The sequence below is a fragment of the Microplitis demolitor genome, chromosome 2 (genome assembly GCF_026212275.2).
Source record: "Microplitis demolitor isolate Queensland-Clemson2020A chromosome 2, iyMicDemo2.1a, whole genome shotgun sequence".
NCBI classification, from domain to species: Eukaryota; Metazoa; Arthropoda; class Insecta; order Hymenoptera; family Braconidae; genus Microplitis; species Microplitis demolitor.
Window position 1 is genome coordinate 2285262 of NC_068546.1, and position 24782 is coordinate 2310043.

Consider the following 24782-nt stretch of genomic DNA (forward strand, 5'->3'; position numbering starts at 1 on the left):
ATTAAAACTGCTATTTAATTATTATGTTATATTTTTTTAATTACCCCAATTTCATAATTATATACAGTTATTTTTATTGTAAATTTATTTAAACAATTTCAATCTATTATTCATTTTATTTATGTATAACAAATACATACATATATATTTTATTGCTAAAAAATAATATAACAATTTTTCATAAATTAATATTTAGAATAACAAATAATTTGTTTTTGTAAATTTAAAAAACATACATTTTAAATTTAAAAAATGCGCGTGCGTAATGGCGGGTTTTTTTGAACTTTAATGAACAAGTCAGAAATAAAATTGTAATATAATTTAATAAGATGTCAAATTTGTTTAAGCTTGGAGTTAATTGAATAAATATTTAAAATAATAAATAGTTCGTTTTTATAAACTTAAAAAATATCAATTTTGAATTAAATCAATAAATATACGCGCGTAATGACAGGTTTTTTAAACCGTAATAAGAAATGAGTATGGGCTCAAGTAACACACAGACAACTTTAAGATGTCTTTTAAAAGGATAAGACAAATTTTTTTTTGTCTTAAAGTCAAATTTGTTCATATAAATAAGACATATGGACGTTGGTCCCAAGAGACAGAAAATTTGTTATTTTTCCTATCTTAAAAATGGCGTCAATTTAAAAATAATTTAGACGACTTATTTGACAATTATTTTTAGTTTACTTTTTGTCGTCACTTGTGTCAAGTTTTTTAAGCAGACATTTTTTCGGTGACATAAATTTCTGATCTTTTTCTCAACATTTTTGTGCTTTATCGATATGTCAAAAAAATAATCGAAAAACTGATATCTTATAGATCATTTCAAGTTTTGAATTATTCCAAATCATTTTTTTTAATCAGGGACATTTTGTTCATTTATTTCAAAATTATAATAATTTTTAGATGTCTGCTACATTCATACTCATAATAAAACAGTGAAATAAAATAATAATCTATATTATTAAGAGAATAAGGAAAATTTTGTTCCCGGCGTATCTGTATGATAGAATTAGTTAATGTTATGAAATATGGTATCGTTAGAAAGGTTTTAACTTGAATTTGTGCCTTTTCATGGTTTCAATTCTTTTTTATTATCAATCATTGAGAAAAATCGATTTATCTGTATCATTCGAATGACATTTAAATTACGTGAGAAAAAATACGATCGTAATTATTTTCTTTAAATAAATTAATGTTCTAACTATTCTGTCACTAAATATGACTGAATGTCACTGAATATATACTACATTATTTATATCGCGTTACTTATTGCAAAATGACAAAGTTATATTTCTATTTGGTTTTAGGAAGCTTCTCAAAGCCAAAAAAGTGTACATAGAAAAAAAAATGATTTATTGACACAAAAAATCTTTACTCACCTAAAGAAAATTTTTACTTACCCCAAGAAATTTTTCACATTGTGAAAAGTGTAAAAAAAATCAATTTTAAATTGAATAAATAAAATTATAATATAATCAAAATATAAAATCAAAGTCAAAATATATAATCAAAGTCAAAAATAAAATTATAATATAATCTAATTAAGTGTAAAATTTTTTCAAAGCAAATAATTAACTAAAGAAATCTTTCAAATAATAAATCATTTTTATAAATTTAAAAAATATCCATTTTAAATTAAATAAACGCGGGGGTAATGGCGGTTTTTTTTAAATAAAAAAAAGTGAAAAATAAAATTATATTATAATTTAATTAAGTGTAAAATTTTTTCAAAGCGAATAGTTAATTGCATAAATATTTAAAATAATAAATTATTTTTCTAAATTAAAAAAATATAATTTTAAATTAAATAAACGCGTGCGTAATGGCGGGCTTTTTTGAATAAAAAAAATGGAAAATAAAATTACAATATAATTAAATTAAATGTAAATTTTTTTTACAGCAAATCGTTAATTAAATAAATATCTAACCAGAAATAAAAATGATATTTAATATTTAAAATAATGCATGTGACTAGACCAGTGAATCATTGAGTAGGTGGCGTTTAGTGGGGCAGAGTAACAAGGAAGATAAGTTAGAGAAAGGAAAAAGAAAAGAGTGAGTGAGCGAGTGATAAAGAGGGAGAAAAAGAGAGGGAGAGGTGAAGCTGGTTAGGTCAGCCGTTTTCTAAGGTGTTCACTGGTTCTGCTGTTATTGTCGTATATTATTTTTATTTGAGTATTTAAATCAATGATCTGCAGTACTAATTGAAAAAAACATATGTCTATTTAAAAATTTATAACTATTTATTTGCTGTCCATTTATTTAGTGGTGTAACTAAACAAACTGTATATTATCGTGATAAATAACACAATGATAGGCGGACAGAATGCCTGAGATACCGTCCAAGTCGTTGATTCGTGCCGAAAAAGGTGTGAGTTTTGAGTCAAAGTGTAGCATATCGTTTACTCTTAATATAAATATCAAGGGTTTGTCGAGTTAAATTTAAAATTTATTTGAATTTATTAACCGACCCCGGGAAACTAAATTCCTGATAACAGGGAATGAGGATACCCGGGGAAACGTAGTCCTAATTTATTAAAAATGGAAAGATGCATTGGATAACGCCGCTCGGAATGAGTAATTTATTGTGGATATGTTGGTTCTATCAAACACTTCCTGAAGTTTTTACTTTTCCAGTCAGTCCATCAAATATTACAGGTAATTTTTTATTTTTATTACCATCACATGCTTGTACTTAATTACAATAAATAATATTTGTTATTTGTTTATTTAGATTCAACGGGATCAAAATTATGGTCACCGCAGCTTCATTACATCCTGGGTTCAATTGCACTCGTGGCAATGGTATCAGCTTTTCTTGGATGTCTTTGCTGTCGACGTGAACGTCGTGCCAAAGGATTTCAGGTAAGATAATATAATATATCTATACAATAATTAACACAATTAATACTGATTTAATATAATATATGTATACTCGGGTGGCCCAAAAAGACCAACTATTTTTTTTTTTTTCGAGTCTTATGAAAATTTGTTGGTTTATGATGTTTTAAGAAGCCTCTCCAAAAATCAGCTCGTTAAAAAATTTTCAAGGGGTCGCTCACGAATTTTGAAAATATCAAAAATCATCGAAATTTGAATTTTTTATTTCAAATTTTCTTTTTTCGTGGCAGCAATAGTTTATATTTGTTAAATCATGACTACGCTGAAAATTAAAGCCCAAAATTTAGATATTTAAACCTCGCTCAAGAATTTCGAATGTTTCCGGGTGCTGTCTTTTGAACGTTTTCGAGCGACCCTTGAATATTAATAATAACGCTTCTCGATTTTTTCACCATCAATTTGCATCACAATGAATGAAAATATAACCCGAGAAATAGAAATAATAAGTTATTTACATACTTTTTTATTTTTTAATTCAATTTTTAGATTTTTTCGCTTATTCAAAACTCACCAAATTTTATAATTTAAGACTGTCCTGTATATTTTTGGTTATGCAAAAGTTAGATTTTAGTGAAATGACAATAATTGAGTTATAAAAGATACAAAAACTAATTCAAACTATTAGTTACATATTATCAGTTAATATTAAAAATTCTTGAGCACCGTTTAAATATTTAAATTTTGGTCTGAAATTTTCAGCATAGTCATGATTTCACAAATAGAAACTATTGCTGCCACAAGAAAGAAAAAATTTATAAATAAAAAATCCGAATTTCAATCATTTTTGATATTTTCAAAATCCGTGAGCGACCTCACGAAAATTTTTTATCGAGCTGATTTTTGGAGAGACTTCTTAAAATATCGTAAGCCAACAAATTTTCATGCGAGATCAAAAAAAAAATAGTTGGTTTTTTTTGGGCCACTCTAATGTATATATTGTATAAAATTTTAATTACCGCGTTAATAAATGGCTTTGAATGCTGCTTTTTATTATAGGATACTAAAGGAAATAAACAAGAGGTAATTTTATTAATTAATAGATTAAGTAATTATTAGAATTCATAGAATTTATAGATTAGAAGTATTTTTTTTTTAATGATTATTTTTAGATCGAGAAATTTGAATTTGAATTTTATTTGTTTTAGGAATTCAAAGATGGAAGTACTGCAGGAAGTGAAACAATTATTGAACGTGGGCTGGAGTTAGAAGTATCTCGATCTAATAACTCGACAAATCAATTTCAATTTGAGCCTTTGACTGTCGAACGTTTTGTCCCAGAAACTAAAAACGTAGGCAAACCATCAAAGCCACCGTCACCTTCACTTATAAACGACAGTCTCGATAAAGATGAAAATTTATCACCATGCCAAGAATGGTTTTCACCAGGTCTGCATGTCCCACGTGAACGTCTTAAATATCTCCGTGAAATAGGTCGGGGTTGGTTTGGAAAAGTCGTAGAAGGTACACAAGATTTAGATCCCGGAGGAATATTACCGAAAAATGATGGCGTTGTTGTGAGAATTCTTACTGAAGAAGCGTCCACTAGTGAACGCGCATGGTTTCTAGGTGAAGCTTTACCGTATCTGAAACTGCGTCACCAAAGTCTTTTAAAATTACTCGGTGTTTGTTTGGAAACTGATCCTTATTTGTTGCTTTTTGAATCCTGTTCCGGAGGTGACTTAAAGACTTTTTTAAAATCTCACTCTCACTCAAATGAGACATTAATTAAAACTAACGTGCCTATAAAAATGGCCATAGACATTGCAGTTGCTCTAGATCATATGCATCGTCATGGTTTTGCTCATACAGATCTTTCAGCAAGAAATTGTCTTGTCGCATCTGATTTATCAGCAAAACTGGGAGATTATGGTATTGGTGTTGAAAAATATCCAGGGGATTATTATGTTGTTGGAGACCGAGCACTTCCAATAAGATGGTCAGCACCTGAAAGTTTAGTTTGCACTGATACTACTATCGAAACACGTGCGATAACTCCACTCGCTAATTTATGGAGTTTTGCGATTCTTCTTTGGGAAATCGGTAGCTGGGGAGACAGGCCTTACGATGATCTTGGTGATGATCAAGTCATTGAAATGATACTTTCTTGTAGATTTTATGATCACCTTCCGTTTAAAAATCTTAAAGACTCTCCAGATAGTCTTTTAGAAGCTATAAAATCTTGTTGGAAATTAGAACCTAAAGAACGATCGAGTCTTAATGAAGTTATTGAAATATTGAAAGGAAAAAATTTTGACTTTGATCAACGATGGGAGACACTTAAGCCTAATTCAAAAGAACCAATGAGGAGTCTCAGTTTAAAAGAACTTCGACAGAGTACGGATTCAGATTTGTGGCAAGCTGATGAAAAAATATTTAGTACACCTCAAGCGAGTTTTAAACTCGGACCTGGCGAGCCAATCAGAAATGCTCCGTTAGCAAAAACGGATACTACTGAATCTGGGTCTGAAACTGAAGAAGAAAGTTGGAGAGGTAGAGTCGAACGCGGTGCTTACACTGAAAAAGTGAGACAGAAATCTAAATCTGTTGCAGACTTGATGGTACTCGTTCATATCGACTCTGATTCTGAAGCCGAGTGGTCTCTAGGTCCTCAAGTTATTGAGAAGCCAAGAAAAAAATTAGCATCTGGAAGTGTGGGAGACTTGAGAACTACTGCTCTGGCAGATGAATTTGATGAGGCTTTGAAAAAACTTCGTAACCCAAACTCTAATAAAATTTTTAAAGAATTACCAGATAAAATACAGGAGTCTTTTGAAGAAAATAAAAGAACACTAGAGAGTACATCGACGCCAAAAAATAATTCTACATCTTCTAATAATTTCGTTGACGTTGAGCTTTGGAAAAATGCACTAGAATTTGACTTGGAACGTAAAGTTTCAGGATTTGATCTTGAGTCAATTGATTTTGAGAAATTAATCGGTGATAAGTGTGAATCAAGGTCAGTTTCTGATGCACTTGAAAGTTCAACGTCTGCTCCAAATACTCCGCAGTCACGTGGTGAAGATTTATCTGTTGACAACGAGGACTTTTCAAACAGTGAAGAAGTTGAAACAGAAAGACGCAGACTTCCGGATGCTGATGAAGAAGAAGATCGGAAACATTTATCGACCCCAGATGATGAACGAAGTTCAGACAGTGGTTTCAGAGATAAAGAATCTTGTGAAGAAGAAGAAAATCCGATACCTTGTAGTCTTTCTCATTCGGCTTTAAATTCTTACGGTGCTTTATTCAATACTCCACTTTCAGCGTCGACGGAAGAAGAACAGCTTAAAGTTTTATTAGAGCTTGACAACATTCTTGATGCTGAAGATTGTAAAAGTTTAGGAGAACAAGATATTTCTCTGTCACCCAGTAAAATAAATTTTAATATTTTAGAAGAAGACTCGATTATCTCAGCTTTGAAATCACAACTCGATTCTCCTGTTAGAGATTCTGGTCTAGAATTTATTAATAAAGAACTTTTAGATAAATTAGAGCTTAAAATAAATGAAAAAAATATTGATACGGAAAAGAAAATTGAAGAAACTTCGGATGAAAAAATTGTAAATAAATTAGATATCGAAGTTGATAAAGTTACAACTTTAGTAGATGATAAAAATAACGAAACTCTAGACTTGAAGCCAATTAATGAACAAGCTGTCGATGAATTACATGCAGAAGTTATGAAGGAAGTGAACAGTTCGATACAAGAAGTCAAGGAACCTTCAGATGCAGAATTAATAGAGGAAAATGTTGATAAACTAATTGCGGAAGTTGAGAAAAATTTAATTTCCATAGAAAAAAAATTTGAAGAGCCATTGGTTAAAAATCATCACTCAGATAAATCGAATACTGAGACATTTAGCGAATCACAGGAACCTGAAAATGATAATGATGACGAAGACAGTTCGACCGTGAGTCTTCGTAGTGATAATTCTTATGTATCTTTTAATCTTGATGAAGAATTCGTTGCTGCAATAAGAAATGAACTTCAAGAAAAACTTCCGCGTGCTCAGATGTCGATCGTCGAGTCACAAGAGCTTAGAGATGATGAAGTATCAGCAGTTAATACTTCGGAGGGTGAGAAAAAATGGGATTATGAAGATGAGTCGAGTGAAAACGATAGTAATATTGATATTGCTATAAGATATAACATATATGGTACTCCTTTAAGTCCGATCCTTGAAGAACGTGAAAGCAATGCAACTTCCGAATCACTTGGTGACACATCAGTGGCTTCAAAATTGTCTGGATTTTCAGAAGACGTTTTAGTAGTCGACACGAAAACAAACCGAGTTTTGCTGGTAGAAGGAAATTTTGATAGACAAGATGACGACCGAGACAACACTTCTAATGGTGACATCACAGATGACGAAAGTGCAGATTGTGACTCAAATAATTTAAGAAGTAATTTACTGGATATTCACAATAAAGTAAGTGGCGCACCGATGCCTAGTCCTGAAGAAGAGTCAAAATGGCAAGCACAGTTTCCTATTCAACTGCAAGACGATCTTATGTCAACGAGTTTTAGTACTGAGCATGACTGGGATAGTCAGGATGATGATGACAAAGCTGGTGAAGATGCTACGGAAGAAGATGATGATGACAGCTCGAGTTCTGGTGAATTTGTATGGAAGGTAATTGACTTTTTATTATAATTATTATGATGGCCATATTTCTCGGAAACCTGGAAATGTCAGGGAATTTTAAATATACTGGAAAAGTCAGGGAAGTTCGTCACAAAGTTACGCGAGTCGAAAAATTAAATCTGTTTCGAAATGATAAATTAAAATATTTTTTATTTAATCTAGATTTTTAAATCTTATTTATTTTATATGGGAATTTAATCGGTTTGTGTCTGTTCTATTCTCTAACTAGGCCAATATCAGACTTGTTTTCGTATTATATTTAGTCTGTTTTTAGTCGCTTTTAGATTAAAAAACAGATTTTTTTGTTATAATTATTAGTCTGTGTTCATTTGATTTTAGAACAAAGACAGACTTTTTTTACTATAATTCTTAGCCTACTTCTATTCGCCTTTAGATCAAAAACAGGACTTTTTAAAAATATAAATAATAATAATAATAATAATAATAATAACAATAATAATATAGATTTATAAATTTATTTTAATTTTCTTGATATTTGAAACATGCTAATGCGCATTCGTAATAAGATGTCGCAAGAATTTTGATGGCTTCTAATGCCAAAATATTCTTCGGTTTTATCAAGTAAATAAGAAAAATTTCTTGACAAACTATCATTAACTGCCGACATTTTTAAACAAAAGACACTAAGCAAATGGTAAACAAAACATAATCAATTCCAGAACTTTGAATATTTTTTATAAATATTGTACATAAATAAAAATATTACAAGTCCACGATTTAATCTAGTTTTGTCCGTGCAAATTTTCAGAACTAAAATTTTTCAAAGTTATAGAATTAATCTAGTTTTGTCTGCCCGTAACACAATTGTTTTTTAAAACAACAGATCGAAAAACAGCTTAAAATTTTTATAAAAGATCAAAAACAGATCAACTAGTTCAAATACAGACTAATTAGTCTGAATGCAGTCAAGTTGGACTAAAATCAGATCTAACTTTTCGACCCGGCAAGAAAAAATTTTACTTTCTTTTTTTTTCACTGAAAAAACCCGATAATTTTTTTCTGTCAAAATTGTTAAATAATTATCGAAGAAAAAAAATTTTTTAATATACCACGTTCTTAAAACGAACTAAAAAGTATAAAATAATATTTCTCAATCTTATGAAGATTTAAAACCACATACAAATTCCGAACCTCTTACAGATAGTCCTGAAAATTTATAATTGTGAATTTTTAATAGTTATGAAAATATTTGTAAGATTTAAAACGAAAAACGTGGGGCGCATGCAATATATAACTATAAGAAGTGTAGAGAAGAGCTGTCATTGAAAAAATTTACAAATCAGTCCATATTATTTGCAATGCATTAAAATTGTTAGTTGAACTAGTAATGCATCAATTATCTGTTGCATGCGCCCCACGTTTTCCGTTTTAAATCTTACAAGTATTTTCATAACTATTAAAAATTCACAATTATAAATTTTCAGGACTATCTGTAAGAAGTTCGGAATTTGTATGTGGTTTTAAGTCTTCATGAGATTGAGAAATATTATTTTATACTTCTTAGTTCGTTTTAAAAACGTGGTATATTAAAAATTTTTTTTATTTCGATAATTATTTTCTGCTTTTTAGTATTGTGTGAGCGAAATTTTGAAATCGATTTCAAAGGCCTGGATAAGATAATGACGGAGACATGCGACGAATTTCAGGTTTATTTCAGTTGTTTTTTACTTATTAAAATCTGAAATAGAAAATCGCTATTTCTACCTACCAATATATCAAACTCATTTTTTATTGAACTGACTTATACCATTTTATTTTGAATTAAATAAATATTCCCAATGATTTAATATTACTGCATATGGTCAGGGAATTTTTTAATTATTTGACTAGAATACCTGGAAAAGTCAGGAAATTTCAATTTTAAAAATCTGCGGTCACCATAATTATAATTATAATTATAATTGGCTCTTCAATTAATGATAATAATTTATAAAATTATTTTTGAAGCGCTACGACGATATACCTGATAACGAAGACCAGCAGCAATCTAAACATGTAGATACCGAGGGGAAAATTGAAGAAGAAGCTGAAGATGAAGATGAGGATGAAGAAGAATTTACACCTTCAGCCTGGGATGCAACTCTGGCTCCCCATAGATCGGCATTGAGATCACCGGAAAAAACTCTCAAAGCAGGAGTAAGTTTTAATTATTTTAAATTATTTAATTTTTATTTTTAATTGTTGATATATTTATAAACAATAAATGAATTTATTAATGCAAATTAAGGATTTATGTGTTAATACTTACTGTCAGGATGAACTGGTAAGCATCAATGTTTATTTTTTTGATTAAAAATTCAGAGTGGCCATAAAGAAATAATTTAGAAATTTTTTATAATCAAAAATCAATCATAATTATTGAAAAAAGTTTATTGAAGTCCGTAGACCGTTTTTAAGACGATAAAAAATGTGGAAAATTTTTTTTCAATGGTTTTCGTAGAATCACTTACGGACCGTGCTAACAAAAAAAATTCAAAGATCAATCCTGATTAAAAGAAACGAATCGAAACGATTTGCAATGTTATATGTCCATAAGAAGGGCGATTCAAAAGTATTCAAAGTATTCAAAAGCATAAAAAAGTATTTAAAATTTTGTTTTTCTAATCGTTTCAAATCGTTTTTTTTTCATAAAGGAGATTAGAAAACTAGATAATTCCCTATAAAAAAAAACCATATGAAAATCCAGCCTAGATTTGTCTGAGAGTTCCAACATGACGTTATCGGATAATTCCCATATGGTTTCCTATAGAAATCCAGCTTAGATCCCGATAGAGACTCTCACATGGGTTCCTATGGGAATCCACATCATACCGAATCCATCTGGGAATCTAGAAACCCAAAATTTCCTATATGATTTTCCCATATGGGAATCCAGATACCCATGGTTTCATTCATGGATTCTTATATAAACTCATACACTTCCACATGGATTTTTTTGGTAGGGTTAAAACTGCAATTTGTCTTTTGTACTTTTGTTGTTTGGCAATTTTCTTTCGAATCACAGTTTGTTGGAAATAATCCTAAAGTTAACAGAGAATTAACAATTTTCGAATTTTTTTTTTCAACAATTTTATTGAAAAAAAAAAAAAAAAAAAAAAAAAAAAAAAAAAAAAAATAAATAAATAAATAAAAATATGCACATGTAGAAAATTTAAAAAACTATCAGTGCCTTCTAAAAAAATTTTTTTTTTTAAATTTATCTTTTTTGAAAAGTCCAAAAATTATTAGGCGTCGGCGACTTCCAGTATCATCTGTGGAAAATCACTTGAAAATTCGCTAATTTTTAAACATCCCGTAATTTTTATATTCCAAAAGTCAATTCCTGGATACTATTCAAATTTTCTTGACATTTCTATGATATTTCCCAGTCGCATTAAATTCTCTGATAATTCCCAACATTCCCAGATTGTGGCCACTCTGAAATTATTACTACATATAAAAAAAATTTATTTTGTCAGAATCAATCACTAAATTTATTTACTAATTTTAAGATATTAAAATAAATTTAAAAAATTTTCCAGGACCAAAAGAAAAACGTGTGGTTTAAAAAACAACGTTATCACTGTGTCTACGAGTATCCAAAGGAGACATTAGTCCCTGAGTGCCAAGGCCAAGCTACAACAACTTGGGAACCGACTTCTTATGCCGGTAATTATTTAAATATTCAAATAATTTTTTGCAAACTCAATTAAAAAAAATAATTTTATTCCAGACTGGGAAGAGATGTTGGAAGAACCTAAAATTGATGTTTATCCAATTAATTATGAATCTAATCACGGTAAATATTCATAAATTTGTATTCATTTAGTATTTATTGGATAATTAATACAATAAAAAAAATATTTTAATTTAGATGACGAAGAATTTTTCGTCAGTAGTGGAAATAGACCTTTTCAATTTCAAGTAGGCGATGGAAAGTACGTGAGTCAATTTTTTCCCGGAGCTACTGAGTCATCGAATGAAAATGAGTCAGAAGGAACAAATACATTTGAAAAAATAAAACAAGATTTAAAAGTCGATACAGTTGATGGCAATCAATGTCAGCAACAGCAACAAATGCAATTGGGTGAACTGCGACATACGAGAGACAGATTAAAACTCAATTTACCAATTAAAAATAATTCAGAAAGCGGAAGTAATGTAATTATTAATGAAATTGAGGCGGATAAAATTGAACAGGACAGTCGAATTAACGATGAAAGTGATAGTAAAACTGAGAAGACTGAAACCAGTACGGAATCTTCCATTTCTAAAGATGATCAATCAATTATTTCTGTTATTAGATCTCCGATAGGGTCGTCCCTTGAAAACTTAAGCCGTGAAGATATTAAAAGCTCGGGTAATGGAGAAAGCGACGGTGAAATTAGTGAACTTGAAATTTCTTTTTCTTACAAAGAAGACGCACCAGTAAAATCATCACGTAGACCACTCGTTTTTTCTACCGATAGTTTTGATAGTAAATCTAATGATGGTACTGAAAAGCAAGATGATCCGTTGGATTTCGTTCATAAGGAACCGGAAGCTACAGAGGAACAGGAAAAAAAATTATTGCTAACGGAGACGAAGGAAGAAATTTTTTTAAAAGACGAAAGTAAATTAAAACCGTCGGAAAATGACCATGTGATAGAGAAAAATGAAACGGATGTTGAAAAATTCAATAAGTCCGTCCGCGAACCAACTTAAGCTTTAGATCGATTTTTTTTTATAAATAAGGTCCACAAAAAAAATTTAATAGTTTAAAAATGAAAAAAAAAGCAATGAATAAATAACTTAAGTAGAAGAGTGAGAAAGTCTCAATGAAAAGACGAGTTTTCTCGATAGAGAGCTCAATTGGCTAAAGTCCGTCCTAATAATGAGATAGTTTTCAAAAATTATATTTTTTATTTTATTTTATTTTATTTTTTTTTTTTTGTAAATAATTGAATAGTGAAAATACGATCGCAATAATTATTTTAAAATTTACTTCTTAATTGTTTTGACATCGTGTCTCACTTTACATGGGCGTAAAATTAATTTAAAAAAAAATATCTATTTGTTCTTCGTTAGATTATTGTAAATATTTATTAATTTATTGTAGATGCATCGAAAATTGTGCCTATACAATTTATTATTTCAATGTTTTAATTACAATTGAAAAAAAGTGTCTTTAATTATTTTGAGCTAAAGAAAAAAACTATTCAATATTTTTTTTGTACACTTGGCATTAAACAGCTCTCTATTATCAGAAGTATTATTTTTAAAAAATGCAAAACGAACAAATAAGAAATGAATGAAAGAGAAAGTTAACCAAAATGTCATGGAAAAAAATCGCGAAAAAAAACCATCAGTTATGGCCATTCTCGGACAGTGCCCCCATTTAAAAAAAAAAATCAATGACGATTGTAATGACGGTATTTAAATTTTGATAATTAATTTAAAAAAAGTTAAAGCATTAATTGTAAAAAGGGCAACGCAGTTAAAATTTCGCTGAGACAGATTTAAAAAAAAAATTATTTGCAGTTAATATCAATTAGGAGCTAAATGAAATTGGGAAAACGAATTTCAGTAAAATCATGTCTTATAATTTTGAATGTCAAATTTTTTAGGATAAAATTTATTAACTAAATTTCGTGTAACTCCTAATTGATGACAACTGTGAGTGATTTTTTTAAAAATCTGTCGCCGAAATTTGGCTTTTTTCAATTAAGGGGAAAAGGGTCTGAGATACAAAAAGAAAGAGCATAATTTTGTGATTTTTTTTTCAGAGTACCTTCTTTATTACAATTTTAAAAATTTGTGACATTGTTAAGCATCACTCTAAAAATATTCTGCTAAATTTTCATAAAAAAATATTGAAAAATAAGCCAGTGGTAGTGGGGAGAGACGAGTCACTTAAAAAAAGTTTCCATGCCGTAGACAGGATAACTTATGAATGCCTTATCTAAAATCAAAAAACCAAAAAAATTTCTTTAGTGCATAAATTTATCTTGAATTTGAAGGACGGAATAAACAAAATATTCATTTTTAAATTTTTGGTAAAGGTGCAATCAAAAAACTATGATTTTTGCCATAAATTGCTCCTTTTGTTTAATTAAAAAATAAGTAGTTATTGAAAAAAAAAATCCTTCGTTCAAATCTCCGATAAATTTATGTACTAAAGAAATTTTTTTGGTTTTTTGATTTCAAATGAGGCAGTCATTAATTATCCTGCCTACGGCATGGAGACTTTTTTTTAAGTGACTCGTCTCTCCCCACTACCACTGGCTCATTTTTAAATATTTTTTTATGAAAATTTAGCAGAATATTTTTAGAGTGATGCTTAACAGTGTCACAAATTTTAAAAATTGTAATAAAGAAGGTACTCTGAAAAAAAAAATCACAAAAATATATTCTTTTTTTTGTATCTCAAACTCTTTTATGATTTAATTTTTTTGCAATTAATTAATAAAATTTTAATACTGTCATAACAGTTCGTTATTGAAAATTTTTAAAAAACGGAGGCATTGTCTGAGAATTTCCTTATATGATAGAGTCGATTATCACTCACAAGAATTAACCCTGTGATAATGAAATAAAATATTTTTTGTTTTATTTATTTAAAATAAAACGGCGATAAAAATTATTAGATAAAAGCACTAAATAATAAATTAATTAAATTAATTAAATTGTAGTATAATTACTTTGCACGTTTAAAAAAATATGTTAAATTAATATTTTTTATTGATATTTGTACATTAAAACTTGATCTTTTTAATTGACTTTGATGTAAAAAACATATTTATATCAGTGGATTATTTTTATTAAATATTTTGTGTTTTAAAAATAGAAAATTACGTTAAAAAAAAACAGTGCAATTAAAGACAATCGTCTAAAATCATTAGAGAACAAATTTTTTTACTTCCTTACTAATGTTATAGAAAATAATGAAATAAAATAACAAAAAAAAAAAAAAAAAAAAAAAAAAAGAATAATTTGTCTTTGTACAGGTGAATGTCAAAAAATGAAGTACTGTAAGTTTTGCAGATAAAAAAAGTGATTACCGATTATAGATAAAAAATATCTTTATTTTAAGATAGCGATTATTATTGTTATTATTATTATTAATGTACTAGATATTGTTAACATTAAGAACACCGAACGCACCGTCGCTACAATTTGTAGGATATTATTTCAATAGAGGATGATTAATATATTGCTAATTTATGATATTTTTTATATTGTAACCTATCATCTTTAATTAATTATTTATTTACACGTATTTTTTTTTTTTTTAATAATTAGTTATGTTCACATAAATTTAATCCATGGACGGATACACAAAATTCGTTGATAAAACGACAAAATACTCTGCATTAGACTGATTCAAAAAAATCGATTATTCTTTTTTTTCAAAAATTATACAGAAAATATTATTCGGAATTTTATCACTTACCAGGGAATCGGTACATCGGAAAAATCAATGGAAATTTTTGTTGAAAATTGAACGATCTACAAAAAAGGTCTCTTATCATTCGATAAGTTTAATTTTTCAAAAGTTATTCAGTGAAAGTTGGATTCATAATAAACTTTCGTATTATTTGACTTTTTCGGCGAAACTATCAGACTTATCTTAAAATGTTATAGGACCTTTTTTGTAGATCATTTAATTTCCTATAAATTATCTGCTATCAAGTTTCCGAAATTTTTGAAAGTTCTTTAGTTATTTGCATTTAAATGTTAATTCGTTCCAAGAAATCGTATTCTGGTCGATTTTATTTACTTACTTTTAAACGCAAATAACTAAAGAACTTTTAAAAATTTCGGAAACTTGATGGAAGATAATTTATAGGAAATCAAATGATCTACAAAAAAGGTCCTATAACATTTCAAGATAAGTCTGATAGTTTCGCTGAAAAATTCAAATAGTACTAAAATTTACTATGACTCCAACTTTGACCTCGAATAACTTTTGAAAAATTAAATTTATCGAAAAATGATAAGAAACCTTTTTTGTAGATTATTCAATTTTCAACAAAAATATTCATTGATTTTTCCGATGCACCGATTTCCTGGTGAGTGATAAAATTCCAAACTTTAAAAAAAAATTTTTCATTGTTATTTAAATGAGAAATCGAAAATTGCGATAAGGCGGTTGTTAATATTAATATTAAGAGCTCAAACTTTAACAGAATTTTTTTTTCATTGAACAATATTTTTCATAATTTTTGAAAAAAAAAAAACCAGTCAATTTTTTTCAATCAGTCTACTCTGCATATATATTATATAATTTAACGAGTAGATATTTTAAATAAATTATTTAATTGCGCCAAATAATAATAAGACCCTGATGATCACCAGTAGCAAGATGTGACTCGTCGTAGTTGAAGCTGAGGGCGAGAATTGGGGCGGAATGTCCATAAAGTCTATTAACCTGTGCAGCTTTACCATCACGTGAAGTGTCCAACAGATGAACCGAGCCATCTTCTGATCCACTGGCTATTAAGCACGCGCCCATTTGCGGACAAAACGTTGATCTCACTAGATATTGCCTTTATAAAGAAAAAAAAGTGATAAAAAAAACACTGAACAGAGCCAAAAGATATTATTGTTTAGTTAATCAGAGCATAACATTATTTTAGGTCAACTTGAATAAAAAAAAAAAAAGCAAATGATAATTCTGACTACCTATGCTTCACCGGATAATTTCTCCAGATTTTCAAAGTCCCCTGAAGATCAGTAACTCTGTAGAGCATCACAGCATTACAGGCAGTGCTCGCAAGAAGCGTAGGTGAAGGCGATTCTCGAGATAACCAGGATCTCCAAGATAAACTTGTGATAGCAGTATTACCCACTGTTTCAATTCTTCTTAACTTGGATAATCGTCCCGAACCTGGCTCTAATTTAAGTGATATAATTATTCCTCGATCATTACCAGCCCACACTAATGACCCGCCACTTTCTTCGCAAGTTAATGACAAGACCTAAATAATTTTATTAATTAGTACATTTATTTTTTTAAAAAAAAAGGGTGAACACAAACTGGGAAATATTATGCGAATGTCAGGAAATTTCGAAAAGTATTGGAAATTTAATTGCGGGATACAAAATTGAGGGACATTGAAACAATTTCAAATTTTCAAGTGATTTTCTTCAGATCGTAACTCGAAAGAAAATACTCGTACAACAAAAACAAAAAAGGCAAATTGTAGAGTCAAGTTTTTAGTTTTCTGACCTGGCCTTTAAATATTTTATTGTGCACGGGCTCGGAGTAATCCTAAGAAAACCGAAAAAAAAAATTTTCAAAATTTTTGCTCGTCTTAAAAACTACGGGCTTCAATAAATTTTCCGCGATAATTATCATTGATTTTTTATTACTCCGGAACTGTGGATAATAAAAAAATTTCAAGACCATATCAGGAAACTAGACACTTGAAGCTACAATTTGTCTTTTTTGTTTTTGTTGTACGACAATTTTCCATCGAATTACAACCTGTGGAAAATCACTTAAAAATTTCAAATTTTTTTAATATCCCTTAATTTTTGTGACTGTATTTTGAATTTATTTTAATCATAAAATTTCTTATTAAATATTTTAACTTTCATATTTTTAACATCGAGTAATCAAAAGTAGGCCATATTAATTTATTTTATTAGCTTTTTTTCATTTCTCTTATGATTCAATCATAAGTTTAATTATCGACAATGAAAATAAAATGAAAACTTTGAATATCAATGATGCGAATAAAATTTTTGAATCAAAAAAATGTGAAAAACTTTACTATAAAACCAGAAAATAGAAAATGTTGAAATCATTTTTTTGTGGGCACCCTGTTTATCACTGAATTTAAAAAACCAAAAAGAAACGAGATACCTTTCCACCTATTTTAGATGTTCCTCCACGAGGATAAATTCCTGTTGAAATATTAAGTACCTGAAGAAGTCCCACAGCATTACCTGTGATAACTAAATTATTATTAGCAGGTATAAAGCCACAGCACAGTACTTCTGATCTAACTTGGTCACCAACAGTCCGTAAGCAAACAGTTGTCGAGTCTTCAGTTATTCCCCAAAGCCTTACAGTGGCATCAAGAGACGACGACACAATAAAATCATTACTGATACTCCAATCTATTGCAGTTACACCCTTCTTATGATCTTCTAATCTTACCAAAATTTTTGGTGGCGTGCTCGTTACATCACAAATAGTTATTGTGCCATCAAATGACGCGCAGCATAGTCTTGATCGGTCATTGTTAGCAAATTTTAATGCTGTTATTGCGGCTTTATGCTGATCAAATACATGATGAACACCAGCGAAAGCAAAACTTTCAGCGGTTGTTTTTTTTGTTGACTTTTCTTTTATTAAACTGCTTTCGGAAATTCCGTCTATTGATGCACGAGATGACAAACTTATACAGTCAGATGGTGATCCATAACGCACACGGAGTAACTCAGACCTCAATTTTACATAAGACAGTCGATTTTCTGTATTCGCAGGATTTGCTTCACGTAAAAGTTGGTTTCTTCGACGAAGATAAAGTAACCCTAGATAATTTGAATAAAAAATTATATTTTTTATGATCTAGAGGTTAACAGACGATTAACAGTTTTCAAATCTTTTTTTTTAATAAATCAATTACAAAAAAAAAAATAAAAATATGCACATGTAGAAAATTAAAAAAACCGTAGGTGCAATTTTTTGAAATTTTTTTTTTTTTGTTTATTTTATCGTTTTTAAACAGATCCAAAAATTATTAGACATCAGCTTATTTCTGTATCATTTTTTTTTACAAAAAAACCAAAGGATTTTCTGGCGCAAAAAATTTTTACTTACTCCAAAAAAATTTTTACTTGTCTTGACAAATTTTTTTTATTAAGAATTGAAAAGAAAATTTTCTAAGGGCGAGAAAATGTTTTATTGTGCTGAGAAAAATATTTTTTCTAGTCCAGTCAAGAAAGAAAACTTTCCTAGTCCTAAGAAAATTGTTTTTTTTTTTTTTTTTCATTTCATACTGCAAAATTTTTTTTGTGTCAAGAAATCCTTTTTTTTGAGGGTCAAAAAAATTTTACTCGCTCCTAGAAATCATTAAGGTAAAAATCCTCATTATTGACACTAGAAGAATGTCTGTGATTATTCGAATTTTTTTATCGTATTTAAAATTAATATAATCAACTTTTTTTCCATTGGACATTTTAATTGATGTCTCTACTTGTATATTAAAATTAATTTACTTAAATAGCGATAAGTCAAATAGAAAATATATTAATTTAAAACCGAAAAGTCGGGTGTAGGTATTATTGACAGGGTAAAATAGTATCAGAGCCAACTATTGACATACCATGAACCCCATTATTGACAATTGAAACGAGTGTGAATGTAGCAGACATCAGACAAATTTAAAATTATAAATAAATAGAGTAAATAATTTAAAAAATATTTATAAAAAATGCACTTATTAATTTTAAAATTTTTTAAATGCGCATTATTTAAAAATTTTATTTTATTAATTATTTACTCTATTTATTAACCATTTTAAATTTGTCTGATGTCTGCTATATTCACTCTCATGGAAAACAAAAATTTTTTCAGGACAAACAAAAATTTTGGGGTGAAAAATAAAATTTCTTGCGTCAAAAAATTTTTTCTAGTCCTAAGAAAATTTTTTTATTCAATTCATAATCCAAAATATTTCTTGCGCCAAGAAATCCTTTTTTTCTGTGTACAAAAAATATTGTTTTAATTACAAATTTACCAAATCCTGGTTGACTGGATACCCGACGTGAATTATATTTTGCATCGAGTGCAAATACTTGTTGTTGCCACATTAACCCAATTTTAGTTGCAATTGGTGAATTTGTGCTCATTTTAATATGCGAAAATAATAATTAAGAAATAATTACTTTTTAAAAACTTGAGTGTTAACCTCAATCACAAATTATTCATTTATTTTTGTTATTAAAAATTTCATTTATTTTTGTTTATTAAAATTTTCAAATATTTATCAGCAAAAATAAATAATTAACGTCAATAAAATTTTTCATTTTCACACAATATTCAAATTCTGTTTATTATTAAATGTCAAAATATTTTCTCTTGTGTCAAAAGACAATTGTGTTCGATCGGTAAAATCATTTCTTACATAAAAGAAAAAAAAATTACAAATTTGTATAATTAAAATATTTTGTATAAGTAAATTAATTAAAAAAACTTAAATTACCAAAATAATAAAATAAAAATTAATTTACAATAAATAAAAATTCAAATTAAACAAATTAGCAAATAAATTATTTTAAAAAAAAAAGTTTTAAGTCATAAGTTCAAAATTAAAAAGTATAAAAATGTAAACTCAAAATTTCGTATATTTTAACATATTTTAAGATAAAATAATTTCACTTAATTATCAGTTAAATTAATTTACAAAATCATTCGCAAATATAATTTCTCAATAAATTTAAAAAACCGGGACATTTTAAATGTCCTTCAAAAATCCGCGCCGTTAAATCGTCGCCATTAAGTTGTTTATTTCACTGAAAATTAATGACGCATCACAATTAATTATTTATAACAAACTGCAACCGTGGCAGCAAAGTATAACCATGAGGAAGAGGAATGTGGTCATTATTAATGACGTCATTAAAAGTTATATTAGTGATAACTATTGAACTTGATGTATCATCGAGTCTCCAGAATATTCCATTATATTTATAATTAACAATTATAATTTTTTCTTCTTTATTCTTTTATTTCTCCCGCCATTAAATTCAAATAATTTAAATTTTCGTAATTCTGTAACATATAAAATAATTAACTTTTACAAAATCTATTTGCGGGAAGAGCGATACCTCCTGCTAAGATTATAGTCTACATAATCACATATATATTTATATATATTTCTCATACAATGGCATTTTACTCATAAAGAGTAAAGACCAAGAGTTTAGTTCCATACCTCGTGAACCTCATCCAGACTTAAATCTTTCTCTCTTTAAAAAATTAAAAAAAAAATATCATACCGTTGTCTCCTTCCCGCCAGCGACACTCTCGCCATCTCTATCTTTATTTACTGAACGACAAAGAGAGTTTACGGTTTAAGTTGTGCAGCTGAAACACAAAGAGCAATAAAGATAAAAAATCCAAGTTCCCTCTCTCCCGATGATCGTGTCCGCCGAGCGAGGTCTGGCTCTTTGTCGTACTCACCATCGGAGCTCTCACTCTCTCCCAGCTCGAATCGAATAACGTCGGAGTCGGACGTCGGAGGATTTCTCGTCTCACGGTGCAACGTTTAAGCCTGACTCGGTACAGTTCTATCGGGTTCGTAATTAAACAGCGAGCCATTAAAACAAGACGTAAATATTATTATTTAAATAACGATGCAAGCTATTAAGTGTGTCGTTGTCGGTGATGGGTAAGTTCCTATATTATTTAATAATTAATATATATATGCTACAAGTGTATGTTGATTTTTATAATATTGTACGAATATGGAGTGTTCGGTGTTGAATACATATATACATATATATATATATTTAATGTTGGTGTAGAGTAAAGGGGACTAGGTCCTAGAGGGCCAAGAGAGGACAGAGTTATACGTGGACGCTGTTGTGACTTGACGAAAAAAAAAAAAAAAATTAATTTTATAATTTTTTACAACCCGAGGGATTTAATCTTTCGTTATTTCTCGTGGGTGTTCGACATACGGGCGTGGTGTAAATTTTCGCGGGTATCTGTGACGTTTATTTGCAACTGGATGTTATGTGTGTTACCTAAAAAAATACAATTGAATGAGTTATTAAGGACGCTAGTTGTACCTTTTGTCTGATAATCAATTTATTTATTTATTTATTGTTACTATTATTATTATTATTCTTATGATTTGATTGTATGCATATGTATTGTATGTACAAAAGTTTGTTATAATATTAATTTATTTACAGAGCTGTCGGTAAGACGTGTTTACTCATTAGTTATACTACCAATGCCTTTCCTGGTGAGTATATACCAACGGTCTTCGACAATTATTCAGCGAATGTAATGGTCGATGGAAAACCAATTAATCTGGGACTATGGGATACTGCTGGACAGGAAGATTATGATAGATTACGACCACTATCTTATCCACAGACTGATGTCTTTTTAATATGCTTTTCGCTCGTGAATCCAGCGAGTTTTGAAAATGTTAGAGCTAAGTGGTACCCTGAAGTACGTCATCATTGTCCAAATACTCCGATTATACTTGTGGGAACTAAATTAGATTTACGTGAGGACAAAGAAACTATTGAACGACTCAAAGATAAAAAATTAGCGCCTATTACTTATCCTCAAGTAAGTTTTTAAATATTTATTTAATTATTTTTTATTTTATAGATATACTCCGTGAAGAAAAAAATTTTGGCTGCTAAACTTAAAAATGTAACACAAGAATTTACTTTTTTTTAACGATTTACTTTTCAAAATTCAAAACAAAAATAAATGATTTACTATACTATTAAAATGATAGAAAAAAAACTTCAGAAATATTTAAAAATAAGATTTTTCTGGCGGTATTTCTTTTATTTATTAATTTTTATGCCAAGGCACAGACCAAAGAGTTGTATACATTAATTAAAATTTTACAAGAGTAATTTTATTAGCTAAAGTCACAAATAGTGAACTGATTAGTGATCTTCTATTTACAAAGGTTATTGTTTTTTCTTCTTTTATTTAAAGTCTAAACTTAATAAGTAATCAAACATTTTATTTTAAAAAATTTGAAGACTATTTAATTGTATTATCTCAGAAGATAGATTTTTCAAGAGACAAATTACTGAAACTATAAATGAATGCTCGTAAAACACTGTATCAAAGTTTGGAAATGTAAACTACATTATTTTTTACTGCCCGGAATTTTGCACGGAAAAAAATATCAAAAATTATTATTTTTAATGGGGAGTCGAAAAAATTTTACGAAAGAATAAAAATTTTTATTTGTAGTATTAAATTAATTGTTTACTTTGTATTTTCAAAAGTTTAAAAATCTTTTAAGATAATTTTCAGACAATGTCCCCCCCCCACACTTTTTGATAATTAATTTAAAAAAAGTTGAAGCATTAATTGAAAAAGAGCAACGCAGTTACAATTTCGTCCCGACCGATTTTTAAAAAAATTATTACAGTTGATATCAATTAGAAACTAAACGAAATTTGGAAAATTAATTTCAGTAAAATCTTCATGTCTTATAACTATGAATGTCAAATTTTTTAGGCCAAAATTTATTTACAAAATTTTGTTTGATTCCCAATTGATAACAACAGACTAATTTTTTTAAAAAATCTATATCTCGAAGAAACTGTATTTTTTTCAATTAATGCTTTAATTTTTTTGAAATTAATTAATAAAATTTTAATACTGTTATGACAGTTCGTCATTGAATATTTTTAAAAAGTGGCGGGGACTGTCAGGGAATGTCCTTCAAAAAAGTTCGTCGTTGTGTCACATTTTGAAGTTTAAAATAACAAACGCTTTTTCGACTATTTTTCTACATGGGTTGTTGTTCTTGTTACTTGTGTTTTAATCCTTAGACAGAATATCCTCAGATAAAGTTTCTTAAGATAACAAAAACAAAATTTAACTTATAGTTTTATAATTTTTTATAAAAAAATAATTATTTAATTATATTTTTTTGTCATTTTCGATGTTAAATATTGTTTTGAATTTTTCAAAAAAATTAATATTTATTGATCATTATGTTTACAATTGATATATTAAATCTCAGTCCTTATTATCAAATTTATTTAAATATCATGATCCTGAAATTAACAGACAATTAACAATTTTCAAATTTACTTTTCAACAAATCAATTATATAAAAAAAAAAAAATGCACATGTAGGAAATTAAAAAAACTGTAAGTGCAATTTTTTCAATATTTTTTTTTTTTTTATAATTTATCATTTAAAAAAAAATTACAAAAATCGTTAGAAGGCAACTGACATCAGTTTCATTAAATATTTATTTTTTATTTAAAATTATTATTTATGAAATTATTATAATTAATAATTATTGATCATTATCATAAAAGAATGAATAAATTTTTTCAATGACTTATTTATGTATAAAAATATTTTGTCTCAGGATATTTAGCCCCGGAATACTAATGCGTCACTGCTGTTTTATTATATTCCTAATATTTTTTTTTCACAGGGCTTAGCAATGGCTAAAGAAATCGGTGCAGTTAAATATCTCGAATGTTCGGCATTAACGCAAAAAGGATTAAAAACTGTATTTGATGAAGCGATACGTGCAGTATTGTGTCCAGTGCCACAGGTAAAACCCAAACATAAATGTTGTCTCCTATAATATTAATTATTTAACGACGCCCGATCTACCACAAGCGTGAGCCACCTTCGTCTTCATCGTTATTTTTCCCCCGAGTTCATACTAAAACTCGAGACGACGATGTAGGCAACATACAACGTATGTCGTATCTCCTTGAGTTTTGTGCCGTTTATCATCTTCGTCATCATTACTATCATTTATTGTTCCGTAATATTTTTTACATTAATATTAATGTAAGAATTCCGAGCTAACATAGCGCACAGTTGGTCAAATAATTTTCGATGCAGGAAACAGTTATAATTAATTTTTATAATTATTTTTTTTTTTTTTACATTAAATACTTTGTTTTATTCAACGCATGCTTTTTTTACTATTAACTGAATTAATACGATCGGGATCTGTCGTAATTGAAAATAAATTATCATTAATGGTAATAAAAAAAATACAAGTTAGTAAAAAAAAATTTCGGGTAAGAGAGTTATCAGAGGAACTGGTAATTAACAAATAAAATAATTGTACTAATAGATCGGACTATGAACTTTATTAATTATTAATTAATAATAAATAATAAATTACAAATAAAATAATAATAATGAATAAAAATTGAATTACAAAAAAAAAAAGAGTACAGTATAGGTACTCTCTTAGCCGATTTTTAATTCAAAGGCTTTATTGTTATGGGCTTTTTTTAAATGATTTATTTAAATGAATATTATTGGATCGGTATAAAAAAAAACGATATGTATTCTCACGCACAACTCGCAGGGATCGAGATGAATATTGGTTTAAAAAAAAGAAAAATAAATGAAAGAATAAACAGCACGAACACGGGGGACGAATATGATTGTAAGAAAAATACAAAATAAATCAAGTAAGAAGTAATAATAGCGAGCGTGTGTTGATTGAAGAGACGTATTATATAGATAAAAAAAG

The 24782-nt window shown here is 28.4% G+C and overlaps 3 protein-coding genes and 1 long non-coding RNA gene across 6 annotated transcripts; 2 read left to right on the plus strand and 2 right to left on the minus strand.

Annotated features, from left to right (window-relative positions):
* The first annotated feature begins 2097 nt into the window (after nt 1-2097).
* On the plus strand, nt 2098-14506 carry LOC103573520 (uncharacterized). Of its 2 annotated transcripts, XM_008552661.2 has the most exons (8): nt 2098-2667; nt 2744-2874; nt 3907-3930; nt 4056-7544; nt 9525-9713; nt 11099-11225; nt 11290-11355; nt 11431-14506. In XM_008552661.2, exons 1-8 carry the CDS (start codon nt 2559-2561, stop codon nt 12258-12260), a joined length of 4965 nt encoding a protein of 1654 aa, XP_008550883.1. In that variant the 5' UTR covers nt 2098-2558; the 3' UTR covers nt 12261-14506. The 2 variants fall into 2 exon arrangements, with proteins under 2 accessions (XP_008550883.1, XP_008550884.1); XM_008552662.2 differs by lacking the exon at nt 3907-3930.
* Nucleotides 14507-14599: 93 nt separating this feature from the next.
* Nucleotides 14600-19734, minus strand: LOC103573521 (WD repeat-containing protein 13). The gene is made up of 4 exons (XM_008552663.2): nt 19289-19734; nt 17407-18080; nt 16221-16516; nt 14600-16084 (listed from the first exon to the last, which is right to left on the minus strand). Exons 1-4 carry the CDS (start codon nt 19398-19400, stop codon nt 15853-15855), a joined length of 1314 nt encoding a protein of 437 aa, XP_008550885.1. The 5' UTR covers nt 19401-19734; the 3' UTR covers nt 14600-15852.
* Nucleotides 19735-19877: 143 nt separating this feature from the next.
* LOC103573523 (uncharacterized) lies at nt 19878-20817 on the minus strand. Of its 2 annotated transcripts, XR_549167.2 has the most exons (3): nt 20734-20817; nt 20550-20637; nt 19878-20322 (listed from the first exon to the last, which is right to left on the minus strand). It is a non-coding gene; the product is annotated as an uncharacterized LOC103573523 (long non-coding RNA). The 2 variants fall into 2 exon arrangements; XR_008403341.1 differs by having other exon boundaries at nt 19878-20637.
* On the plus strand, nt 20777-24472 carry LOC103573522 (ras-related protein Rac1). Its single transcript, XM_008552664.2, has 3 exons — nt 20777-20941; nt 21471-21858; nt 23715-24472. The coding sequence occupies exons 1-3, from the start codon at nt 20907-20909 to the stop codon at nt 23868-23870; spliced, it is 579 nt and encodes a 192-aa protein (XP_008550886.1). The 5' UTR covers nt 20777-20906; the 3' UTR covers nt 23871-24472.
* The last annotated feature ends 310 nt before the right edge of the window (nt 24473-24782 follow it).

Coding starts and splice junctions, on each gene's coding strand:
- LOC103573521 (XM_008552663.2), bottom strand. CDS start 19,400: ATGAGCACAAATTCACCAATTGCAACTAAAATTGGGTTAATGTGGCAA. Junction 16,517..17,406: donor CATCTAAAATAGGTGGAAAG/GTATCTCGTTTC, acceptor AAAATTATTTAG/GTCTTGTCATTAACTTGCGA. Junction 16,085..16,220: donor AATTATCCGGTGAAGCATAG/GTAGTCAGAATT, acceptor TTCTTTATAAAG/GCAATATCTAGTGAGATCAA.
- LOC103573522 (XM_008552664.2), top strand. CDS start 20,907: ATGCAAGCTATTAAGTGTGTCGTTGTCGGTGATGG. Junction 20,942..21,470: donor TGTGTCGTTGTCGGTGATGG/GTAAGTTCCTAT, acceptor ATTTATTTACAG/AGCTGTCGGTAAGACGTGTT. Junction 21,859..23,714: donor CGCCTATTACTTATCCTCAA/GTAAGTTTTTAA, acceptor TTTTTTTCACAG/GGCTTAGCAATGGCTAAAGA.
- LOC103573520 (XM_008552661.2), top strand. CDS start 2,559: ATGCATTGGATAACGCCGCTCGGAATGAGTAATTTATTGTGGATATGT. Junction 3,931..4,055: donor CTAAAGGAAATAAACAAGAG/GTAATTTTATTA, acceptor TATTTGTTTTAG/GAATTCAAAGATGGAAGTAC. Junction 9,714..11,098: donor AAAAAACTCTCAAAGCAGGA/GTAAGTTTTAAT, acceptor AAAATTTTCCAG/GACCAAAAGAAAAACGTGTG.